This window comes from Sarcophilus harrisii, chromosome 3, assembly GCF_902635505.1.
Source record: "Sarcophilus harrisii chromosome 3, mSarHar1.11, whole genome shotgun sequence".
NCBI classification, from domain to species: Eukaryota; Metazoa; Chordata; class Mammalia; order Dasyuromorphia; family Dasyuridae; genus Sarcophilus; species Sarcophilus harrisii.
The window spans coordinates 9,874,713-9,897,456 of record NC_045428.1 but is presented as its reverse complement, the minus strand read 5'-3'; the positions used below and the strand labels follow the sequence as shown (position 1 = coordinate 9,897,456).

Below are 22,744 nucleotides of genomic sequence, written 5' to 3'. Positions count from 1 at the left end.
CCATCCCTTAAACACGAGCCCCGCCCTCACTGGCCTCGGGTCCGATCCAAGCCACGCTTGTTAAGCTCCTTCTCCCGCTAGGCTGCACCCCGGGGTCCTGGGCCCCCCCCCCAACAGACGCTTCTCCCCCAGGGCCTCGGCCTGTGCAGGGCTTCGAGATCACCAACGTGACGGCCTCGTCCATCACCGTGCAGTGGGCTCTCCACAAGGCCAAGCACGCCACCGTCAGCAAAGTGCGGGTGTCCATCCGCCGGCCTGGGGACCAGGAGGCCCACGCCGTGGAGCTGGACAGCGCCGCCGACAAGTACACGTTCTGGTGAGGGCACGAGCAGGCGCCGGCTTACAGAGAGAGCGCAGGTCCACAGAGCAAGCGCCTGCTTACAGAGCTCCAGATCGCCAGGGATTTGCATTTCGGGGCACCGGTCCACGCTTTGGCCCCGGGAGGGCTGGGAGGGATCCTCCTTTTACCTGTTAGAGCCCAAGCTTGCCCCAATCACGCCCAATAGCCATCGCCCTCCTGTGGCCAATGACGCGAGCACTCTCGGCTCCAGGGATAAAAAAGCAACGGAAAAAAGCTTTCTTCAAGGGGCGCCCAACTCCAGGGGGATGGAGAGGGGGGGAGAACAGAGCTGGTTCCCTCTCCCCATGGAGCTCTCCCCTCACTCTCCGCAGGGACCTGCTGCCCGGAGAGAGGTACATCATTCACGTGGCCACCCTCAGCGGGGGCACCGAGGACCATCCCTCCGAGAGCCTGGCCACGGCCCCTTTCCACGTGTGGACCCGTGAGTACGGGAAATGGTTGGGATCAGACCTTCCTCCCCCGTCTCGACCGCTCCCAGCTCTCTGGAAGAGCCTGGGTCTTTCACACTTCCATTCACCCCCTTGTGTGGACATGCTCTAGCCCCAGAGACTGCCCCTGCTGCCGGACAGAAGCACTTCTGTACCACCGAGGCAGGGGTTGGAACCCGAGGTCCCGTGGCTCACCATCACTTCATGGCTTAGAGTTGGGGTTTTTTTTCTGTAATACATGACTAGGTTTATCTCAAAGAAAAACCTTGTGAATCTTCCAGCAATTAAATAGTCACACCTAGTTTTGAAGTCCTTTGACAAATGTCCTGTTTTAACACCCCAGGGAATTGCCTAATCCTAACTCAGGCTCTAAACTCTGTGTCCTGGGAGGCTCTAGTACCTTGTGGAAACTCCTGGCCTCCCTTTCGGCAGTTAGTGAGTGCCGGCCCGTGGCCCTGGGGAGCCAGAGGAGGAGAATTCACTTTTTGTATCATAGACTTTGGGGCGGGGAGGGGCTTTCCAGGCCAACCAGCTCTTTTTACAGATGAGGAAACTGAGGTCGAGGAGGAAATCCCTTGCCCTGCTCACCCGGCCGCCACATGGCTGACTCTCCAAAGATCCCTCCGGCAGCACCCCTCCTAGGAGGAGGGTGTGTCGTACAGGAGCCGTCGCCGATGGGCCCCAGGGGGAGGCTGACCCGGCGAGCTGCAGAGCAGGGGGTGTGGGAGTGACCGCTCACCAGTCCTGGGGAAGAGCGGCTGTGAGGCTATGAGCTCTAGCTTTAATAAGGCAAAAGTGAGAAGAGGCAGGTGTGCAATGTAACCATCTTGTTCCTGCCAAAAGAAATCTCAGCAAGGAATAGAGCAGTGAACTCAGGAAAAAATGGATATAAATCCACCCTCAGACTCGTACTGGCCGTGTGACTCTGGGTCTGTCACTTCACGCTGTTTGCCTCAGTCTCCTCATTTGTAAAATGGGAACAATCACAGACATCCTCGCAGGATTGTTACAAGATCCAATGCGATGATGGTCGTAAAACACTGCAAATTTTAAAACGCCGGATCAACGCCGGCTGTTACCGTTCCTTCAGTAATGATGGTTCTCCCTCCTCCCTCTCTCTTACATCGATGCCTCGGACAGGGCCCCTCTCTCCCAGAAACCTGACCGCAGCGAGGGTCACGGCGACTTCGGCCCACATGGTCTGGGACCAGCCGCCCCCGGGGACCTCGGTGGAGGGCTACATCATCAACGTGACCACCAGCCAGAGCGTGAAGAGCCGATACGTGCCCAATGGGAAGCTGACTTCCTACACCATGCGCGATCTGCAGCCAGGTCAAAGGTATCGCCTCTCGGTGACCGCCGTGCAGAACACGGAGCAAGGTCAGATGCACAGCGACCCTGCCCACCTACACATTGTGACCTGTAAGTTCTGAGCCATCTTCTACGTCAAATGCCTTGAAACCCTGACCGGGGGAGGAGCTGCCCCTGGGGAAAGGGACCCCCTCCCCACCCATGGCACCTACTGACGGGTTAGGAAGGTCTCGTACCAAGGCTCACAAAACGTCTTAGTCATTGAGTGAGGAAGGATCTGGCACTTCCAGAAACCAAGCTCAGCAAATTCCCATCAAGCCAAGTCCCGGGGCCGTTTCTAGGGGCAACAGGCAAACTCGCGAACGCTTGGTACCACTCGTCCGTGTCCCAAAGTTCAGTCTAAGCAGATAGTCACGGTCTGACCGGGAGCCTAGAGCTTATCCGAGTGGGGCTGACTTGGAAATATTTGGGGCATTAAAATTAAATTAAATTAAACTTTAAGGAGATGGCGCTCTAGAAAGGAGGAGAGGAGTATGGGGAGAAATCTAGAGGCTCTAGAAATGATAGACAACAATAAAAATATATTTTAAAGGAAGAAAGAAAAACAATGAAAAACAAAGCCGAAACAAGGATTAATGAAAGAGAACAACAACCTAAAGATATTCCAGAATTGCCTAATGATAAGGAGACTGTGCTCACCAGGTGGTTAACCTGGGGGCTGGGGGCGAGGGTAGTGTAGCGAGCCGCTTTGAGGAGAACCTGAAACCCATCCCTGGTTCTGCACGAGGAGGCTTGCTTCCAGCTCTACCCTGTGTACCCGCTCTCGGTGCCCGCAGGAGCCCACGGCCCTACCGGGCACCCTCCCTCCCCCCTCCTAAGGACCAGGGCCGGCTCCTCGCTGCAGGCTGGGCAGGGCTGGGTCCGTGACTCAAGGGCTTCTTTCTGCTCGCCTTCTCTGCAGCACAGAGGGACGGCTCCTCCGAGAGAAGATGGAGCCAAGGAGGCCCCCCCAGGGTGCTCCGGAACAGACTGCCCCCCTCCTTCCTACCTGATCTCCGGCTGCTGGCTGACCGCGAGGCGTCGGAGGAGCCGTCCCAGGCCCCCAGGTAGGACACCCACAAACCCGCTGGAAACCGCTTCCTCTCGGAGGAGTTTGCCAACAGCGGCCTCCATCCCTGGGGGACGGCTTTGGGTCCCAAATCCCCTCGCTGACGGAGCCCGAAACCCTGAGGGTTTGCAAAGCGCTCCACGTGCCTCATGCTGCCTTGGCGAGACAAGAAGCAAGCGCTCCCGTCACCCTGGCTCTTCGGTGGAGAGAACCGAGCTGTCCGGGCCGCAGACTCGTGGGTGTTTGGGGAAGGTTGGCCCTTCGACGCAGGCCCAGCAGCGTCCCCCAAGCCCTGCATAAGATGCGCGCTCCTTGCCGCCATGTCTTCTCCTGATCGCCGGAGGAGCGCGGCCTGCTTCAAACCGCCACCGAGTCCCGCCACCGGGACATCGCCCAGACGCACCGGGGCATGCTTCTTACAAAGCAGGCTCTCGCCTGTGATGCGGGACGTGGCCTTCAAGCCTGCGGGACCCAAGACAAGCCACATCCCCTCTCTGGGCCCAGGTCCTCGCCCTTGGCACAGAGATGTCTATCAGGCTCTTGGGGACCACAGCATGAGGCAGAGACTGAGGCGGACGCCTGCGGCCAGAGGGGAGGATGAGCTGGACCCCCGGACTCTCTGAAGGCAAAGGAGTAGGAACTGGGGCCCAGCATCCCTCAGACAGCTGCAGGAGAGCGGCCCCGAGCCAAAGCACAAATGGAAGTGACTTTTAAGTGGCTTTTGGGGAAGAAAAATGCCAAATTGGGAATGTCACCCACATGCGTGCTCACATGCAGCTGGGAAATCTCAAAGCCGCCCCGGCACTTGGGACTCCAAGGCCCTGATAGAGGTGCTCCCTCTGGGCCGGGACCCTGTCGTTGCTGGGAATACAGATGCAAGCGAAAAGGCAATCCCTGCCCCGGAGGCGCTTCCGCTCTCAGAGGGGAAGCGCCATCTGCGAGGGGTCGGACCTGCTGGGACGAGGGGGGCCACGATGGGGCGGCTGCTCCGGGCCCCTCCTCTGAAAAGGAGGCTCTGTTGGGCTCGGGAGGACAAGTCGGCCCAATTCTCCTTTACAACCTTCCCTTCTTTCCCAGGTTCACCGAGCTGGTGGACGGCAGAGGCAGAATCAGCGCCAAATTCAGCAGCATCAGCGCCCCGAGCAAATCGGTCACTGTGAGGTCGCGTAAGTGTCCGGGAGGGTTCGCTGGCCGCCACCTCCGTGCCCAGGGCGCCAAGGCCAGTCACACCATGGGCACGTGCGTCTGCCCGCCCCGGGCGGCCTGGGATGGGCAGCGCCACCTGCCAGTAACTCGGCAGCCCCAGCCAGGAACGGGCCTTTCTGCTTGGAAGCCTTCAGTGCCTTCCTCCGGCCCAAGGGCTACAACACTCCTCAGTCTGGCACTGGGGGTCCCTGGGCCCCATCCTGTCGTTTGGGCCAAACTCGGTCCCTCGCGTGTGTGCACGAGCCGTCAGGGAATCCCCCTCCCCTGTGGGCTTCGGTCCCTGCCTCAGATCAGGGCATCAGGAACTTGGGGGTCAAACCCAAAGTGACAGATCCCCCGGGAAGCAAATATGACGAGTGTTAGTGGCCATGAATTAGCACCGACTCCGGCGAGTTGTGAGACATTTCCAAGCCCCCCAGAGCTCCCAGGTTACTGGGGCAGCCTCCAGTTTGCCCCTTGGGACTAGACTAGAGAAAGGGACCCAGGTCGTAGCGCCCCACCTTGTGACCTGCGCCGCCGCACTCTTCCCCATCTAGAACCAGAGACCCCAGTGAGACTGGAGAACATGGAAGAATCCACCAATCGGATCAGCCTGGCGCTGCAGCTGCCGGAAGCCGAAAGCAAGCAGGAGGAAGCGGGTAGGCGGGGGGGGGGGGGGGGGGGGGGGGGCTGGCAGCCCCGGCCGAGGTGGGTCAGGGTCCCGGCCCTGTGCAGAACAGGGGCACGAGGCCCCTCCTGGCGGGGACGTGGGCACGGACTTTTACAAGGGAAATGAAAGGGACGCTCACCAGGTGCTTTCTGGGGCGCACTGGGCCGTTGGTTTCATTTTTCCAAGTGTCTTTTACTTCAGAAGTCACAGAAAGAAGGGGAAAGGCAATAGGGCAGCGCCCCCATTGTCACATCAGAGGCCACTTAAATCCAGGGGTCCCTTTCCCAAGTCAGGCTGCTTCCTCCCTCACGGGTGGGCGGCCTTCCCAGCATCCCCTACCGGGCCAAGGGCCCTTGGGGGTCCCAGCTCTTCCTCCCGACACGCCCCATCCTGGAACCGCCCAGCTCCCCTGGAGCCAGGAGGCAGTTCTGCCCTCCCCCTGGGCCGGGCCTCAGGGCTGACCACTGGGCGCTCTGGTTTCCAGATGACCGCAGGAACTGCTCCCTAAACCCCTGCCAGAACGGGGGCACGTGTGTGGGCGGGCCCGACTCCTACAGCTGTGACTGCAGCCAGGGCTTCAAAGGCAGACACTGCGAGCTGGGTGAGTGGGGAGCCCCCTGGGATACGGGCAGAAAGCCGCTCCGGCCGGGATGGGGGCCCTTCTGCAAGCGGGGGCGGGGGGAGGAAGGCTTCCCACTCCAAGGCCCAGGCCCAGGTCCGTCAGCATGTGCTGGAACACCCGGCCCAAGGGGGGATGAGAGAGAGGTCCAGAGGCCCAGCACCAAGACCCCAGCAGCAGCCCCAAGAGCCCCAGAGTGCTGGGAAGGGCCCAGGGGACTGCTTTTACCTCGGGACAAGGACCCAGGAGGGCCCACGGTGGCACCAAACTGCCTGGGTAACATTGGGGGAGACAGTGCGTTCCAGGAGCCCTCAAATGAGAGGGCAGGGAAACCCTCCCTGTGGGTTGGGGGCCTGCTCCTGAGACCAAGGCCCAGAGGGCTGGGCTTGGAGGCTGTGGACTGCAAACTCTGACACAACAGAAGCAGCCCGTGGCGCTGCCCACCCATGGCACTGCCTTCCAGTGGTCTTTGCCCATCCATGGTGGCCCAGGAAGGCCCAAGGCCTGGGTTTTTGTGGCAGGCTGTCCTTGGGGCATTGGAGCAGGGGACTCTGCCTACCCCTCCCCAAGGCCACGAGTCTTGAGGGAGGGAAGCCGGGAGCCTGAGGACAGACCCCTCCCTGACCCCACTTCTCCTCCCTGGACAGCGTGCAAGAAGGTCCCGCACTCCTGCACACGGCTGTACTCGGAGACCAAGTCCTTTCCTGTCTGGGAAGGAGGAATCTGCCATTACGTGTAAGTCAGCCCGGACCCCAAAGGGCAAAGCCCCTCTCCCGGCTGCCTCCCACAATGCCCCGATGGGGCAGGCAAATGAGGGGCCGGGGGCCCCAGTCCCATGGGGCGGGAGGCAAGTCTCTGGGCCTCAGTTTCCCCATCAGTAAAATGGGACAAGTTGGACTAGGTAACTTCTAAAAGTTCTAAAAAAGTTCTTAAAGTTCTAAAAGTCATTCTCTTTACCATCACACGGCTAACGAACAGCAGAGACTGCACTGAACCTGGGCCCCTCAGCTCTAGGCCCCTTATCTCTGGGGAAGCTGAAGAAAAGGCAGAATCAGAAAGTGCTTTATACACCAACCACTGCTGTTTAGAAAAATAAAGTGACAAGATCTAATTTTAAAAAGGAAAAAGCTCAGGAGGAGCCACAGAAACCAAGAGGACGTTCTTGTTTCTCTTGCCAAAGCTCCTGCGCTCTTGGCTTTTAACAAGCGAGACTTGGGTTTTAGGCTTGAACACTTTGTTTCACCACCACATGGATGTTTCTAAGCACTAGAATCCTTCCCATCTTACCTAGATGGAGAAATAAGCAGAACAGCCAGGGCCCACCCTCCCCAATGAATGTATTAAGTCCCCAGGTACTTACTTCCAGGAGAAACTGAGGGCCAGGCAAGTTCCATAAGCAAGAAGCGGCCGTCGTCCCCAAACAGCAGCGCCCCCCCCCCCAGCCAAGGCTGCTGGGCAGAGCCGGCCACTGACCCGGTTCTCTCTCACGCCAGGTACAAGAGAATCTACAAAGTCCACCCAGACATCTGCTACAAGGAGAGCTGCGAAGGCACGACTGCCAAGACTCCCAGCAGGTACCAGCACAGGAAGCGGGCTCCCACTGCTTCATGGCCCAGGCACTGGGCTGGTGGGGAGGGGGCCGGCCACACGCTCTCCAGACAGCATGGGCAAGTATTTATGAAGCCCTCAGCTGGGCCATCCTAAGGGAGGCCCAGGTCCCTCCGAGCCCACCTGGGGCCTCAGCTGGGCCAAAGGTCACGCCCAGGGGTCCCTTCCACTTTGGAGCAGCCACGGATCATAAATAGGAATCCTGGGCAAATCATCTTGTTTGGGAAAAGTCCCAAACTGGTTTGTTTGTGTATCAGGCTTCGTTTCCCCACCCTTGAGGCCCACTGCCCTACAACAGCACCACCAAGTCAGTCGACTCTAAAATCCATTGTTTCAGTGGCCGCCCTTTTCTCTATTTCAGGAAACAAAGCCACAGTCCGACAGCAAGGAAGCCTTAAGGTGAGTGAGAGCCTTCTAAGACTGTCCCTTGGAGGCTGGGTGTGTGGGGAAGGAGGCACTGGGGCAACGTTCCATCACTGAGCCGCTGAATGCATTTCAGGAGAAAGCTCGTGGGCAAATCCCAGCACTCAAGCTCCAGGAACGGCAGATACGCCTGTGAATAGTTTAGCCTCCAACAGGATGGTCACTTTGGGCTCTTGGGACCGTTTCCCTAAGATCTCCTGGGAAAGCATAGGACCTGGCAGACAAAAGGGGCTTAATAAATGCTCACTGACTTGAAGTCCATACTAAGAGCCACAAGAGCAGGCTGAATTAGTGGAGAGAGGCTAACCTCTAGGCTAGTCTAGTGATCCTCGCAGCAGGCAGGGTGCTGGCTAGGGGAAGGAGTGCCAGGCTCCAGGCCCACCTCTAACATTGGCTGGAGGACTCCAACAGGTTGTGGCGACTGCCAAGGTTTGCCCACATGTCCGTGCCCCGAGACCCTCTCTACCTGTCACCGAGCCAGCTCAAAGGTCCGTGACTTGATGGGACACACCTGAGAATCCCTCCCATCAGTGGTCCCATAAGTTAACCGTATGGTCAAAACACATCGCCAAGCAGGCAGCCTGATGGCAGATACCCCTCTTCCCAAAGATACTGGGCCTGAACTTAAAAGTTTTTCCAAACTAAAAAGGTCACCTAAGGCACTGGTTCGGCTAGCATGGCTTCCAGGGGAAGTCAGTTCCTGCCCTCGATAAATGTTGTCAAATGGAAAACCATTAGAAGAAATGAGGAGTATTTACCTGAAAAGAATGAGGCTGAAATTATCCTAAGTTATTAGAGAGAGAAATCAGAATTTAAATTGAAACTGTCACTGACACTATTATAATCATTTTTCCCCTTCTCCCTCAAAGGTCCAGAACAAGTGTAGCTTCACCTTGTCAACTCTGAGGGCTTTTAAATCCCAGGAAGATGAGCTCGACTTCACGGGCTGAAGCAGAACCCAGAGAGGAGAGGCACTTTACTAGAAGGGGCCCAGCCCTCGCTCCTCCAGCTCTCTGGGACTCACCGTCAGGCCCATCACACCAGCCACCTCCTTCCTTGGGGGACGGCCCGAAGCGTCCTCAGTTTTCCTAATTCCAGACTCAATCTCTCCCACGTGGCTGCATTCTGCCCCAAACAGATCAACCAAAGGTGCTTCGGAACAGTTCTCTACGATGACTGAAAGCTACCAACGTGGGCGCATGCAGACCACCAGGAGCGGGACCAGAAGCAGCAGACCTTGGCTCACAAAGTTCCAAGTAGACACGAATCTTCTGAGACCCAAAACATCAAAACGAAGAAGAAACGTTCACAGCCTCCAAACGGCAAGAGCAGAAATGAATCTTTCCCAAGTCGAAAAGCAACTTCAGGCATTGTTTAGTGCTACTTAACCCTTTTTGTCCCTAGTCCTATAATCTGAAGAGTATTTTTGTTCATTGATATTTTGCAGGTTAGTAGTCCATAGTGTGGATTAGTGCCTTTCGATATTTTGAAAGAAGAAATGTTAAAAACAATTAACACTATCTAGCTTAGAAACCTTTCTGTCTCCAACAACTTTATATGGGCTTTTGCATGTGGACAGACTCATTCCTTAACTGGCAGATCAGGTACAGCCGTTACGGCCACCCTGGGATGACGGAACAAAGGTCTGCCCTGTTGCCATCAAGACAAACTGTTTTAGTCTACTGAGTCATTAATCTAAAATGTTTCATGTTTGGTCCTTTATCAGAGAGGACACGTTGTCACTCGTGAGTCCCCCCCCCCCCCCCAAAGCTGCAAAAGCAATGGAAACCCTGATACTTACGTTAAAATCAATGCAAGCCCCCCAAGGAGACCCCCAAATCAGGGCAGTCCAGCTCATCAGCAGTGGAGGGTGGAGGCGGAAACCTGACCTTCAAATCTGAGCGTTCCATTGGGGGAGCAGCGAGGCAGCTGGTTGTGTCAGGATGCAGTCTGCACTACAAAGATTTCTCTTACCTGTCCGAGGGCGCCGAAGGAAATCACGACCCATTCAGAGTGGAAGGCCTTCCTTTTCGCCTGATGTAGTCATTTTACAAGAGGATTTCTTGGAAGGATTAGAATTGTGGTTTTTAAATTATGAGAATTATATATGGGTATGTCTCAGGAAAAGCACACATACACATATTAGCCATTTTCACAATGGAAGGACACGCCAAGGAGATAAACTACAGCAAATCTAAAAGACTTCCACCATTCCAAAAACTGTACCAAGTAGCACACGGGAGATTGGCTTTAATTTAGGAAAAGTCAGAAAACACAGAGGTGTCTGGAAAAGGGTCTTAATATATATAACCATGTGATTTCTTTTTTCAACAATGGCAGGCCTCAACAGGATCACATGATGTAACTGGAAAAGCACACGAGGAAAAAAAGGACTTTTATTATCATGTATCTCAGTGAATAAGAAAAAAAATGTTTGACATAACAAAATTTCAACTTGGCAATCCATGCCATGTGACCCATCCCTTTTGTTGTACAAAAAAATGTAAACATCTACAGAAAAAGTTTTTCTAAATATCATATCTTTCAGGTAAATCCGCCAAGCCACTTTCCCCTCATGATTAATTCTGCCCCTCTCAATTCTTCTGTGAAATCCTGGGAAGGCCATTCGCTGCTTCCCATCAGCTCACCAGACTGATGATACAGGATCAGGGTTTGCCCACAGAGGAGCAATCAATCAATCCTTCCCCCACCCCATCTTCTCAAAGGGGCATATTCGTCTGGGGTCCAAGTGAAAAGGACCAACTGCCTGTAAACTGGAGAACCCCTAAAGGATTCCATTTCATATCTGCCTGATCCAGTGTAGAAACACATCATTTGGAGCCCCAAGGACAGAGGCACACAATTACAATTCTTGCACATCTCTGGGACGGAGCAGGGAGCTTGCTGAAAAATATCTGCCTCCATTGTCACAAGTGACTGTTCCTTTCTCAAAGAAAGGGGCTCCCTCTAAGTGAGCTGAAACAGTTTCACTCGTGCCAGGCCAACGTCCCACACCTGGCTCCCCAACAGCCAATCGAGTCACCCTTGCCCACCCCTAGCCTGGAATCGCCCCCAGTAAGACGGCAACTGTGGCCACTGTCCAGTGGCAAAGTTCTCCTGGGCTGCTCATGCTCTCTGACCTATATCTCTTTTCTTGAAACATACAAATATCAACTTGATGGAGAGAACAAGAATGCTACAGGACTGAATGCAAAATTGCACAAAAACGACAATATAACACAAAAGCAAAAAAAAATCTTATTTCCAATCCATCAATCCAGAATATTTAAAAATACAATTTATTTCTTGAAGCAGCTTTTTTGGCTGTGTAAGGGGGAGTCAGCACATAAGGAAATCTAAAGATCAATCTCAGGAAGTTTACATTGACATTTTTCAATGTAAGTTGTTTAATAATAATTTGTTAGTCATTCCTCTATATCCCAATAAGGGGGAAAAGTGAGCTCACCACAGAGCAGTAAATGATCCTTAATAAACTAAGCAACAAACCCGAGTAAAAAATGACAGGATCACAACCCCCCATTTTACAGATAAGGAAACTGAGTGGCTGGACCAGGATCCGAAGCCGGGTCCTCTAGCTTTCCAGGGCTTTGTGTCCCAGAGCCCAGCCCAGACCCTTAGCAGGATCTAACACGAGGATCCCACCCATGTGGGATTGAGTCCATCCTGAGGAGATACAATTTTTCTGGGGGGGATAAAATGTGGAAGCTTGCTGTGACGGCCGCTACTGAAACCTCAAGGCCACAGACTCAAAAAGGCCCAACCCATGACAGAAACCAGGCTGCCCAGTCACAGGGCCGGCCACAAGGAGGACTCCTCATTTGCTGGGACTGGCCGTGATCACAGAACCTTGTATATGAGCAGCATGAAGCCCAAGGCAGAGCAGAACTTCAGAATGGCGCACTGCAATCAAGAGGCATCAGCCATTTTCAGGTTAAGAACAAGGGCCCCTGGGACCTGCTGTACCCCGAGAGTGACTTCCCCCCAGCCCCTTCCCAGTTTTACCATCGCCACTGACCCCCAATAGTTCACTCTTTCCCAACGGGAGGAAGCCAGGCTGGGTGAGCAACACATTGGAGGGCAAAAAGCGAGGTTGGAGCCTCCACTTAAAGTCTGCCAGGCTAGTCACAGACCCATGTCTCCAGAGGAATCCTCAAACGACCCTTGCGGCAAACATCTTCCCCAAGTGAACTGCTCCCTCGGCCTCCCCCGTTCATCGCCGCCCATCAGTCCTTCTCGTCACCAGAATCGTCCGAGTCCGACAGATCGGGGTCCTCCTCGTCGGATGCACGCAAACCTTCCTCCTCCTCTAGTTCCTCCCGAGCTAAGAGCTTCTTAAAGATCTCAAACTCCTCTGAAGAGGAGTGCGCTGTCTTGGCTAAAAACTCTGCTTCTGAGACTCTCAAAATCGAGTTCACGGAAGGGTTGCAGATCTGTGTTTGTCCCTTTTTATCAGGAGTCTGGTACAGGCCCAGTCGCTCTAAGAAGATGTGCCTCTGTTTGATCTTGGTCATCGAGTACTGGAAGTACTTGGTCTTCACCAAGTCGTGCTGCTTTATCCCCATCCTAAAGTAGGCGTACTGGAAGGAACAGCAGCAAACAATGAGGAATCGCAGCAGGACCCGCCTCCAGCCAAAATGTTCAAAGGAATACCCAAGGGGAGAGCCCCCCGACCTCCGCCACCCATGACCTGGCCCCGTGGTTACCAGCCCACTCAGATCAGGAGCAAAGGGGACAATGGGAGGAGGAAGCTATCATGGGAGCTGGGCTTTTTTGCCACGGTCAGGGGAGAAAGGAACCCAGCAGAGACCAGAGCCCAGAAACCCTGGCCACCGTCTGCCTCAAAGTTCAGGAGGCTGACACTGGGCCTGGACAATTGTTCCTGGAGAGATGGATTGGGCAAGAAAGACAGGAAGCAGAGAGCACACAGGGGACAGAAGAGGTTGCCCCGTCATTCCTCCCCTTCCCCAGCTTCCGAGGACCACGGAAACTGTCCTGGTCTGGGGTGCTGCCCCCCCCCCCCCCCCCCAGCACTCCAACTCTCCGGGTTCCCTGTAGACAGGCCTGGGTCCTGAGAGCAGCTGAAGCCGTGATGGCCTCACTGCGCCTCCTGCACAGGGTGACAGGGGAGTGCCCTTCCTATATAACTTAGTGCCTCAGTTTCCTCCTGAAGAAGTCCCAGGCACCGGGTCACCAGGGCCTGCCATGCTAAGGGCCGTAGCTTGAAGCTCACCCAAACCCCGGGTTAGCCGATGCCAGTACCAGGGGGGGCCTGAAGCTCAGGACCCCATCCCTATACCACATGGTAGGGGTCCAGAGTGTGGCCCCCTGCCCAAGCCCCATGGCCGGAGGAAGAGAAGGAAAATGAAGGGAGGAAGAAGGCAGGAGCAGAGGCTCAGCTAGGGGCAGCCCAGCACTCCTGGAGAGTCCTGGGCCTTCTGGTGGCCCTCACATCAGACCTCGCCGGAGGTTAGGCACATCAATGCCCTCCCACCAAGTCCAGCCACCCAGTTTTTCCTTCATTCTCTAAGAGATGAAAAGCTGCTCTGGCTCCTGGCTCCAAAGCAGGCCCTTCTTTGGCCCCCTCTCACCTGGAATTTATACTCCAAGGCCATGGGCTCCTCCTGCAGAACCTGGGGGCAGCTGCCCACAATCTCTGCCACCTGCTGACTGCTGAAAAGGCACTTGTCCTTCAGGACGGAGACGAGAGCGTCGATACGTTGCTGGCTCATGGTGAACAGCTCTGGACAGCAACGAGTCATGTGCTCCAAGTGCCCTGTGGGACACGGAACGGGGGGGGAGGGGGGGTGATCACGGGAACACGGGCAGCCCCCCAGCACAGGGCACACACGCACGCACCGCACACGGAAACGACCCCGTTCATCACAGCTAGCCAGACACCCGCATGAGCCACCACAAACTCCCTGGAGAGCACCTCACAACACCCACGGGGGCCACTGTTCTGTGGCCAACATGTGTCCAAAGTTCCAACCCGGGCACCGGGAGCCCCCTTCCTCATTTACCCCCCAGAAGCAGGGGGGCTCCCAAGGGACACACACATGAAGGGGCTGAAGCTTCAGGGACTGGTCAGGATTGGGGGAGAGCGGAATGGTCAGAGCCAAGGCGACCACAGCGGTTCCTCCATCCCGGCAGGCCCCCACTTAGGGCCTTTCTCTTCTCCAGAAGCCCCAAGAACCCGAATGCCTGCTTCCCTCTCCCTGGAGGAGGAGAAGAGCCCAGAGCCAGGACCCAGGGCAGGGCCCATAAGACCCCTGCTGCAGCTGGGGGGGGGCGGGGGGAGGGGGGGGCACCATTTACCATCCCTGGGCCCATCACGGCCAGTCTGGTGCCTCAGCCACTCTTCCCATCCTGGGAGACGAGAAAGCAGGACTGAGCAGGGGCAGCTCCCAGGCAGCGACCGATGGGAGAGGAAGTCCCCAGAGGGGTCAGGGAGAAGGGGTGCGCTGTCAGGGAAGCCCCTCCCCGTGTCTGTTCCCCACAGCGGCAGGAGGAGGCCGGGGCCTTCCTCCGGCCTCCCGCCCTGGGGCTCCGACCCCGACCCCCTCCTCACAGTCTGGAAGCTTCTGGCCAAAGACCTGGCTCCGCTGGGCTCCCACATTTCGGGGCCTGCCTTTGCCGCACCCGGGCCCAGCCGCGACCGTTCCCCAGACGTGCCCCCGCGGCCGCCTCCCCTTGTAGCTCTGTAGTTACTTCTCTGTCGACATGCTGTACCCCCGCCCTGGAATGTAAGCTCCCTGAGAGCCTGAATAAAGACGTCTTTGAGTTCAAAAGTCCGCGCGGCCCCTCGCTCCGGGACACCCCTCGCTCCGGGACACCGGCTCCGGCCCTCGGGCCGAGAACAAGCCCAGGGCTGCCTGCACTGGCCAAGGGGCAGGGACGGGGCTCCCCACAGGGCGGCGCCCTCCAGACCAGCGGGACCGGTCACAGCCCCCGCTGCAGAAGCCCCCGGTCACTAACGGCCGTGTCTGCTCATGCCGGCACCAGGCCCGGCACAATCGCTCGGGAGGGAGCTCTCCGCGCCCCTCACACAGATGGGGAAACTGAGGCAGGGTCACACAGCCAGTCTTCCGGACCCCGGCCTGGCCCTCTCTCCTGGGCCTGAGCCCCCAGGCTGGGCGGGCACTGACGGCTCGGAGCCACCCCTGCCCCACCCCCCCCCCCCCCCCCGCCCCCGCGGCAGCAGCACCTTCGCCCAGCCCCAGGCGCCGCAGGTGGGCGGCGCGCTCCTTCAGGCGCTGCCCCGGCAGCCGCAGGATCTGCGGGTTTCTCCTCAAGGCCTCGCAGGCGGGCTCGGGCCCCAGGCCCAGCAGCAAGAGCTGCGACACGGCGGCCACCAGGCGCTGCGGCCCGAGCCCGGGCTGCATCCGCAACAGCTCCCGGACGCGGCTCTCGCTGAGGCCCAGGTCCGCCAGCTGCCTCCGGGCCGCCTCCGGCTGCGCGTGCGCGGGCTCCGAGGTCAGGCTCCGAGCGGCCGCGCGCCAGGACCGCCGCCACACCTGCGTGGGCACCAAAGTCACAGTCAGTGTCTCCGCCCAGGCTCCGGGCCCCGCCCACTAACCCTCGAGGCCGCGGGGAACGCAGCAGGCGCCTGAGGGAGGCAGCCTCCGGGAAGGAGCCGAGAGCAAGTCCGGTCCCTCACCGTTTCCTCACCAGGGGCTCCCCCCGCCCAGGACCCGAGGCCCCGGGCCGTCCGCCCAACCCCCACTTTACAGAAAAGGAAACTGAGGCGCGCACGGGACTGGGGGAGGGGAACCCCGAGACTATAAGGCGGAGCGCGGGGGCACATGCCCAGCTCCCCCCGCCCCTCCCCGGGGCTCCCAGGGGGAAGGCGGCGGCAATCTCTCTCGGGGGCGGAGCAAATGGAGGGGGCGGAGCACAGGTATTCGCGCTCGCTCGCCGCTCCCGACCTGCGCAGCCGCAGTTCAGCCCTCCGGAGCCAGGCGGGGGAACTGAAAGGACTGCGCAGCCGCACTCCGGGATCCGCTCCTAGGGCGAGGCCGCCTTCCAGATTCCCTTTCTCCTTGGGAAGGGAAAGAGGAGGAGGAAGAGGAAAAGTGGCCGCGCAGCCGCACAACTACCCCGCCTGAATCAGTCGGCCGCCTGGCGCAGCCTCGGGACCCGAATTTTCCCTATAAGGTAGCGAGCGCTCCGCGGAGACACCGACCTGCCAGCAGCTGGCCGCCATGGCGCCAGGAGTTACGCGGCACCGAGAACGAGTCCGCCGGGATTCTTCCGGTCCTCCGGGATTCTTCGCCTCCCACAGAAACCGGCGCTCGAGAAGAACGTTCCCACCACTTCCGGGGAACGAGGTCTGACGGGAAGCCGCGACGAGACTGATGTCGAATCCTATGACGTCAGGGCCAGGAGGGGCGGGGCCGCAGGGAGGGGCGGCCGGCTTTTAACGACCCGGGAATGGCCGGCCACATGACGGCGTCTGCCCCCGGGGTGGGGGAGGGGGAGGATTACCTTCCGTGGGGTACTTGCCCACTTGTAAGGGAGAAGCTGGGGTAGGGGGCGTGGAGCGGCTGCCCCGGGCCGCGCCCTCCCCTAGCGACTGTCCCGGCCGTGCCCCTCCCATTTCGGGGTCCAAACACCGCACTCTCCTTTCTCACACTCAGGCCTCCCGCCCCTCCACCCGACAAGGACCAAACCATAGACCCACATCGGGCCGAGGGGGGGAGTAGGTTCCAGTCTCGGTTCTGGAGGCTCCCTCCTCGCAGGGGGAGGGAGAAGGGAGGAGGGGCTCCCCCTCCACGACGGCCAGGCCCAAAGACTTTTATTAGACGCAGGGGAAATAAATGCAAGCCTGGCGGTCTCGATGCGGCCGTGGTCCCTTTAAGATTCCTTTCTTTCTGATTCCCACCCCCCCCCCCCAGTTAATGTAATTACCTTTTGATTCCCAAACCCTGGTCCCTTTGAATTCCCATAGAAGATCCGGGCCTGTCCCAGCCCCACCCGGATCTGAGCCAACTCGGGGCTACACCCACAGGCCCCTCCAGCCAAATCTCCCATTATAAAAGGGGCCAGGCGGGGACCCCGGCTTGGCAGAGGTCCCAAAAATATGTCAACCTTCCGCCCGGCATGTCAGGACTTAATGTCCACTGGACCCTGTCTGGTGCCCTCCTTATCTCCACCTTCGCCTATATTTTAACCGAACTTCCAAACCCCATAATAAGCTTATCTCTTTTATCAATCTAGCTTTTCGGACCAATAAATGCCACTAGACTTCATTTAACGCCGTATCCTTGCGCCGAATCCAAGGGGGTTGCAGGGGAGCTCTATTTGACTCCCTGTACCCCAAACCCGCCACTAGACCTCAACTAAACCCTAATTTCACTTAGGTTCCCCATATCTATCCCTCATCATTCCCGCCCACTGTGCCCGATGCCCAAGCCTTGCTCGTGCCCCCTGCCCCAGTCTTCTCGCACTGGCAGTGACGGCTCCAGCTGGTTCCTCTCCCCAAATCCCCACACTACTTTCATTCACTTTTTGTTTTAATTTTATTTCTGATTATACATGTATATGAGCTTTTGTAATACACATTTATGAATCATGTTGGGCCACAAAAATTAGAACAAAAGGGAAAAACCTGGAAGTGACCTATACCCCCATCTATGACCTATGCTCCCTTCTAGCCTGGCTGGGTTAGACCCCCCCCCCCAACCCTGCAGTTACTGTTCCAAAGTGACTTCCTCCCCAGCTCCTCAAGAACAAGGGGTGTCTTCCCCTCTGGGCACCCCTCACCTGCCCTGACCCCAACTGGACATCATCATCTGTACGATTCTAGGCTGGGAGGCCAAGCCCTCCCACCTATGACATTGCCTGTGACAAGGCCTCCTAAATCATGTCCCGCTTTGCACTCTCCCAGGTCCCCCAGGGAGCAATGGGCTCACTCGGTGCTTCCTCCGCTGCTTGAGGAGCAGGTCATTCAGAGAGGTACAGAAATGTTCAGCTACTCCGGATTTGGCAGAGAAGAGCCCAGAAATGTTTCCCACTGTTCCAAATCACAATCTCAAGCTGAGCTTGGGACGCGTCTCAGACTCCTGGCCCAGGGAAGAAGTGATGGTGTTGGAGCTATCGGTGAGCAACAAAACTCAAGCCAAGCCAGCCAAATTCTGAAACTCAGGAAACCTGAAATGATTTGGCAAGTCTCCTAAGCCCCAAATCAGTGGCTTAACTCCAGTGAGAAAAGCTGAATGGATGAAGGCCCGTTATCCCGATGGGGCTGTGCCACCATTTCCCAGCCAGTACCGATCAAGAGAGCTTGGGCTGCCTTCCAGGCCACGACTCCTCCCACGGGACCACACTGTCCAGCTCTACCACCGACTCCTCTCCAGCTAAATCACACAACCTAGAGTCATGTTATGAAAACCAATTTTGTGTATTTGTCAAGCTGTACATAAAGCCCCGGGCAAGTGAGTTCTTTTTCTGGAGGGAATTTAGGGACTTGTAACCAGAAACTAAAACATTCTGAAAGCCAAGTGACTGCATGAGGTCCGCAGATTACAAATATGGAATTATCTCCTCAGTCATTTGTATAACATTCATTTTTAAAAACATTCCCAAAACTGTGAGGAAAATTTTGGCCTCAGCATTTGCCACAGTGTTAAATTTTCCATCTCCCTAAAATACATATGCACATTTCTACTGTTCAGTTTAACGAATTTTAATTATTTTCTCTTACAAAAAGTAACAGACTTCAAAGACATGGGCTTGTGCATTCTTGGAGGCGGCTCGGCTTCATCTTTGAAGAACACATTCTTGGGCTACTCCAGCCACTAGGATTCCTGAGCATTTTAAGTAAGAAACAGTTTACTTTTGGGTCTACAGAAAGAGAATTCTTAGCACACAGAGAAACCGGTCTCTGTAAATAACATCAGCTCCCTCCCTCCCTGCTGTGTTGCTTCTGTTCTTTAAAGCAAAGCTCTTATAAGCAAAAAACCTAAGCCTGAGGCTTCCAGTCTGACTCCACAAAGGAAAACATGTTTAGCAAATGAATGGAAACCTTCCCAGGAAGAAAAATTTAAATGGCACCATCAAAGAGGAGCTTTTTCTTTTTTTTAAACTAAGGCAATTGGGGTTAAGTGACTTGCCCAGGATCACACAGCCAGGAAGTGTTAAGTGACTGAGATCAAATTTGAACTCAGGTCCTGCTGATTTCAGGGCTGGTACTCTATCCACTGCGCCCCCTAGCTGCCCCCAGGAGGGATACTGCTTTGTCGCCATGTATAATAACTACAGGCTGACACTGTACCAGGCTAAGACCTTCGTCTTTGGCCCACCCTGTGAGCAATGACCCTTAGTAGGAGGCGTTTTTCTGGCAGTGATAGGCGTTGGGTCACTGTGGGCCATCCTGTATTGCCAGGCTCACCCAAGGGTTGTGATACACAGTAACAGCCACCTTTGGGCCAGAAGGGACCGGCTGCCCGGTGGTGTGCACGGCGTGGTTATTCTGGCCAGCCCCAAGCTGGAATTGAAGGAAAAAAAGTAGCAGGGATGGTCTGGGCAGGTTAGGCCTACAACTGTATGGTGTTCAAAGATCTGACGGTCGCAGACCTCCTGACGTACCCAAATACACAAGGGGAAGACGGAAAGGGTGAGGCACAGGTGTGTGTAAAGTTCTTGATGAAAAGTTCATGAGCTACTTCATGCTATATTGTCCAATTCAGGCAAAGCAAACTCGAAGAGAAAAAAACATTTGATAAACTCAGGACGACCCATTGTGTAAGACAGGCTCTAGGGTGCATCGAGATGGCTAGCTTCCCCTTCCCCTGCATCGAGATGGCTAGCTTCCCCTTCCCCTATTAGCCCCCAGTGAAGGGTTCTGAAAACGAGGCAGCTCAGAGTGATTCCTCGGGAATAAAGATGCCAAGGGGAGTGCAAGTTGTGGGCTGGCGCCGCAACGTGTCCTTGACACACAGGAACCGTTAGCAGCAGCTCGGCTCTGCTCTCACACAGACGCAACTGATCTACTTTGACATTTTGAGCTCTACTTACCTTTTCCTTCTGTCTCTCTTCTCTCTTCCAGGATGAATGAATACTCTCCTCTGGGGTGAACAGGGAGAAAGAAAAGACAGTGATTAAAAACCTCCAAGTTAAAACAGTGCACACCCTGCACATTAACCCAGATGCCCAAAGCAGAGGCAGGCAGCAGGGGAGAGCCTAGGAAGGCAAGCACACTAGCTGACCCCTGGCGGACTGGGCCGCCCAGTGTGGATTTTTACTTGATGTGATCCAAGGACAAGGCCTTGCAACGTTCGTGCTTTGACCCATTGTATGTGTGTTTGTATGTGTTTGTACAACACACACTCCCCAAAATATAAAACTTTTCATGGCAGTTAAAACAGAAATGAATTGGATGTCCATCAATGGAGATTAGCTGAAAAACTTAGGGTACGTGAATGTAAAGAGCTATTATTATTGTTCAATAAAAAATGAATTCAGAAACAGAGCCTGCTCCCCCAGCCTGAACCATGTCAATAAAGCGACATGGGTGAGTTACCAAAGAACCACTTAAGGAGGTATCGTCCCCCCCACTTCTCCCTGCAAAGAGCAGGGAGCAGAACATTGTACACAACACCAGACACAGCGACTGCATTCAGGATTTTTGCTTACTCATTTTTCTTGGTTACAAAGGGTAATTTAGACCTTTTTTCTTCTGGAAGTGACATGGAGGTAAAAACAAAATATATTTTTTTAAAACTTACATTTCCATATTCCCTGCTCACATTGATCTCAGATACAAATGTCCTAGGTGCTGAAATAGGAGTTTTGGCATTTCTAGTAAGAATTCTAGAAAATCTTGAAAATGTTCCTGGCAGAGCCCGTTTTTGCAAAGCTAAAGTTTGTGGAGCACCGCCCCTTAAGGTGAATCAGTGTCGCCCCTTATCTGGGCCCGCCCCATGCCCACCCTGCTTCTTACCTGACATGGTATGTAAGTGATACACCTCCTCCCAGACATAGTCAGTGATGTGCACAGACTGGGTCACCCAAGGATGGACGATCAGCATGTTCAAGGTCATGCGCTCCTCTGGTTTGGGCCGCAGGAGCCCAGAGAGAAGGTCCAAAAGCTCTAGGGAGAGCGGAACGGGATCACACACTAAGCATGCTTCAGCCAAATCCCTCAAACCAGAGACTTTCTGGAGGCTCTAGGCCCTTTCTCAAGTCCTAGAATGTCACCAATGATGAAGGGAGGGAAGGGGAATGTGCAGGAGACAGTGGCTGAACTGGGAATGTGGGGGCCACGAGGCACAAAGAAGGGGCCGGCCAGAGCTGGACTACCCAGCCTCTCCCTTTCTGTTTCAGACAATGCAGCATGGGATGCTTTGGGACTTCAAAATTAACCTCAAAAGACGAGAGATAAAGAGCCCCATTTCTCCTTAATTTCCCATCACAAAACCATCATCATCTACATGATTGAGACCCTGCTCTTAATCCCCCACATCTTTTCAGTCTGTGTAACTCTGAGGAAAAGGAGTCCCACGTAGTGAGCACCTTCGTAAAGAACGACTGGGTTTTCTCAAGAACTCTTGCGCTCAGAGGCAATACTAGCAGCCCTGTCACAGGTTAACTCAGGCTTCCTATTTGTAGGTAAGAACTGGTTTTGAAAGGACAATATATCCAGCATCAGTGTAATCCCACATTGTGCTATAATCGGATTTCTTTTACGTTCTGAAGCCACAGGGGGTGCTTCGTGGTTTGGTTCTTCTAGTATTTAGTGACCAAGTGAGCCTTGTCCTCTCCCCTTCCTTCCTGCCGTGACATACTTCTCCTATCTCCCCGTGTCCCACCCATTTCTCGGGTGAGCCACACTCCTCTGGTGCCCGGTCCTTGGATGGAAGGTGCTTTGGCGCCCGATTAAGAGCGCACCACTCCCGAGATGTCACACTTGAGCATTCACTCGCACCCCAGATTTCCAGCAGAGCACATCTCCATTCCAAAGCAGGCTTTTCCCAGACACATCAAGGAGCACGACAGGCCCCCAAACTTGATGTTCTCCTTCCTCCCGTTCTCAAGCGAGTACTGTTCCCAAGTGCCTCATCCACGCAGAAAGGGTGAAGGGCTCAGTTCTGGTCACTCAAGAAAGACCGTTCCCACCATGAGCAGGTGCCCCAGCTTTGGGTAGCTGCCCTCGCACAGGAAAGCTGCTTTTGGGCCCTCAGCACCAAAAGCAAAGAATTCTGGTGTTGACCTCAAAGTGGGTCTGGTTTTTGAGGACCCCAATTTGGGGGTCATAGAATTAAAAGGGCAGTAAAGGGACCCCCAAGGAGAAACGATGACCAGCCCCTCTGGAGGAAGAGTGCAGGAGCTCTTGCAGCTTACTTACCCTCTGAGACTTGAAAGGGGGGGTGCAGTGCCGCCTCTAGAGCCTCATCCAATTCACTGAAAGGGTTCTCTTCAAACATGAGAGTGTAGAGGGTCACCCCAAGGGACCACATCTCCAGTTCTGGTCCGTGGTAGCTATTCAGAAAGCAGCAGCAGTCAGGCCCGCGCTCACAAGCACCAGCCACCTGACTACGCTCCCCGGAGCTGGCCCTGCCCTGGCAAGCACCCCTGAGGGAAGCTGGTGGGAAGCCCCCCGCCCTCACCCCTGACCACAAAGCTTGCCCCACAGACTCTGCAGGAACGAAGTACTTCAGGTGGGTTCTGTCCATGGGAAAGAAAGGCTTCCGTGCGTGTCTTTTGTTCAGAGGGAATGTTGGAACCTAACCCAGGAGATGCTGGGCTCCATGCAGGTGCCCAGGCAGACGCCAAAGCCAACAGGAACCTCTCAGCCCCTTGGAACGAAAACAGCTGGGGCTCCAGGGCATCTGGCCTTCTCTGGACAAGCCTACGGGGTCCACGGAGGATGTGGGGGAACCTGGGGGCACCATCTAGGGAGTTGGGGTTTTCTGAACAAGCTCCTGGACACAGCTTTATCAAAATAAGTGTGTAACAGCAGGACCACGTGCTGGCTCTCATGTGGACCCTGGAATCAGGCTAATCCCTGTTC

The 22,744-nt window shown here is 55.6% G+C and overlaps 3 protein-coding genes across 5 annotated transcripts in view; 1 reads left to right on the top strand and 2 right to left on the bottom strand.

Annotated features, from left to right (window-relative positions):
- Window positions 1-11,472, top strand: part of SNED1 (sushi, nidogen and EGF like domains 1) — a 67,738-nt gene extending 56,266 nt beyond the window's left edge. The window contains exons 23-33 of the mRNA XM_031957480.1: window positions 133-316; window positions 673-782; window positions 1,930-2,211; window positions 3,062-3,206; window positions 4,286-4,374; window positions 4,951-5,052; window positions 5,548-5,664; window positions 6,330-6,417; window positions 7,176-7,256; window positions 7,652-7,689; window positions 8,583-11,472. Of these exons, the coding sequence (XP_031813340.1) occupies window positions 133-316; window positions 673-782; window positions 1,930-2,211; window positions 3,062-3,206; window positions 4,286-4,374; window positions 4,951-5,052; window positions 5,548-5,664; window positions 6,330-6,417; window positions 7,176-7,256; window positions 7,652-7,688 (1,235 nt within the window). The 3' untranslated portion in view covers window position 7,689; window positions 8,583-11,472. The remainder of the gene's footprint in view (window positions 1-132; window positions 317-672; window positions 783-1,929; window positions 2,212-3,061; window positions 3,207-4,285; window positions 4,375-4,950; window positions 5,053-5,547; window positions 5,665-6,329; window positions 6,418-7,175; window positions 7,257-7,651; window positions 7,690-8,582) is intronic.
- Window positions 10,995-16,214, bottom strand: MTERF4 (mitochondrial transcription termination factor 4). The gene is made up of 4 exons (XM_031957494.1): window positions 15,917-16,214; window positions 14,939-15,248; window positions 13,323-13,507; window positions 10,995-12,311 (listed from the first exon to the last, which is right to left on the bottom strand). The coding sequence occupies exons 1-4, from the start codon at window positions 15,935-15,937 to the stop codon at window positions 11,958-11,960; spliced, it is 870 nt and encodes a 289-aa protein (XP_031813354.1). The 5' UTR covers window positions 15,938-16,214; the 3' UTR covers window positions 10,995-11,957.
- A 1,975-nt stretch (window positions 16,215-18,189) lies between these two features.
- Window positions 18,190-22,744, bottom strand: part of PASK (PAS domain containing serine/threonine kinase) — a 56,018-nt gene continuing 51,463 nt past the window's right edge. For all 3 annotated transcript variants that reach the window (XM_031957483.1, XM_031957481.1, XM_031957482.1), the window contains 4 exons: window positions 22,079-22,212; window positions 20,675-20,824; window positions 19,750-19,799; window positions 18,190-18,539 (listed from right to left, as the gene is read on the bottom strand). In XM_031957483.1, coding sequence (XP_031813343.1) covers window positions 18,531-18,539; window positions 19,750-19,799; window positions 20,675-20,824; window positions 22,079-22,212 — 343 coding nt within the window. In that variant the 3' untranslated portion in view covers window positions 18,190-18,530. The remainder of the gene's footprint in view (window positions 18,540-19,749; window positions 19,800-20,674; window positions 20,825-22,078; window positions 22,213-22,744) is intronic.

Excerpts from the sequence above, each read along its gene's own strand:
- MTERF4 (XM_031957494.1), bottom strand. The coding sequence starts at position 15,937 with ATGGCGGCCAGCTGCTGGCAG. Across the intron at positions 13,508-14,938 it reads GCGCCTGGGGCTGGGCGAAG|GGCACTTGGAGCACATGACT; the intron begins GTGCTGCTGCCG and ends CGTGTCCCACAG. Across the intron at positions 12,312-13,322 it reads CCTTGGAGTATAAATTCCAG|TACGCCTACTTTAGGATGGG; the intron begins GTGAGAGGGGGC and ends TGTTCCTTCCAG.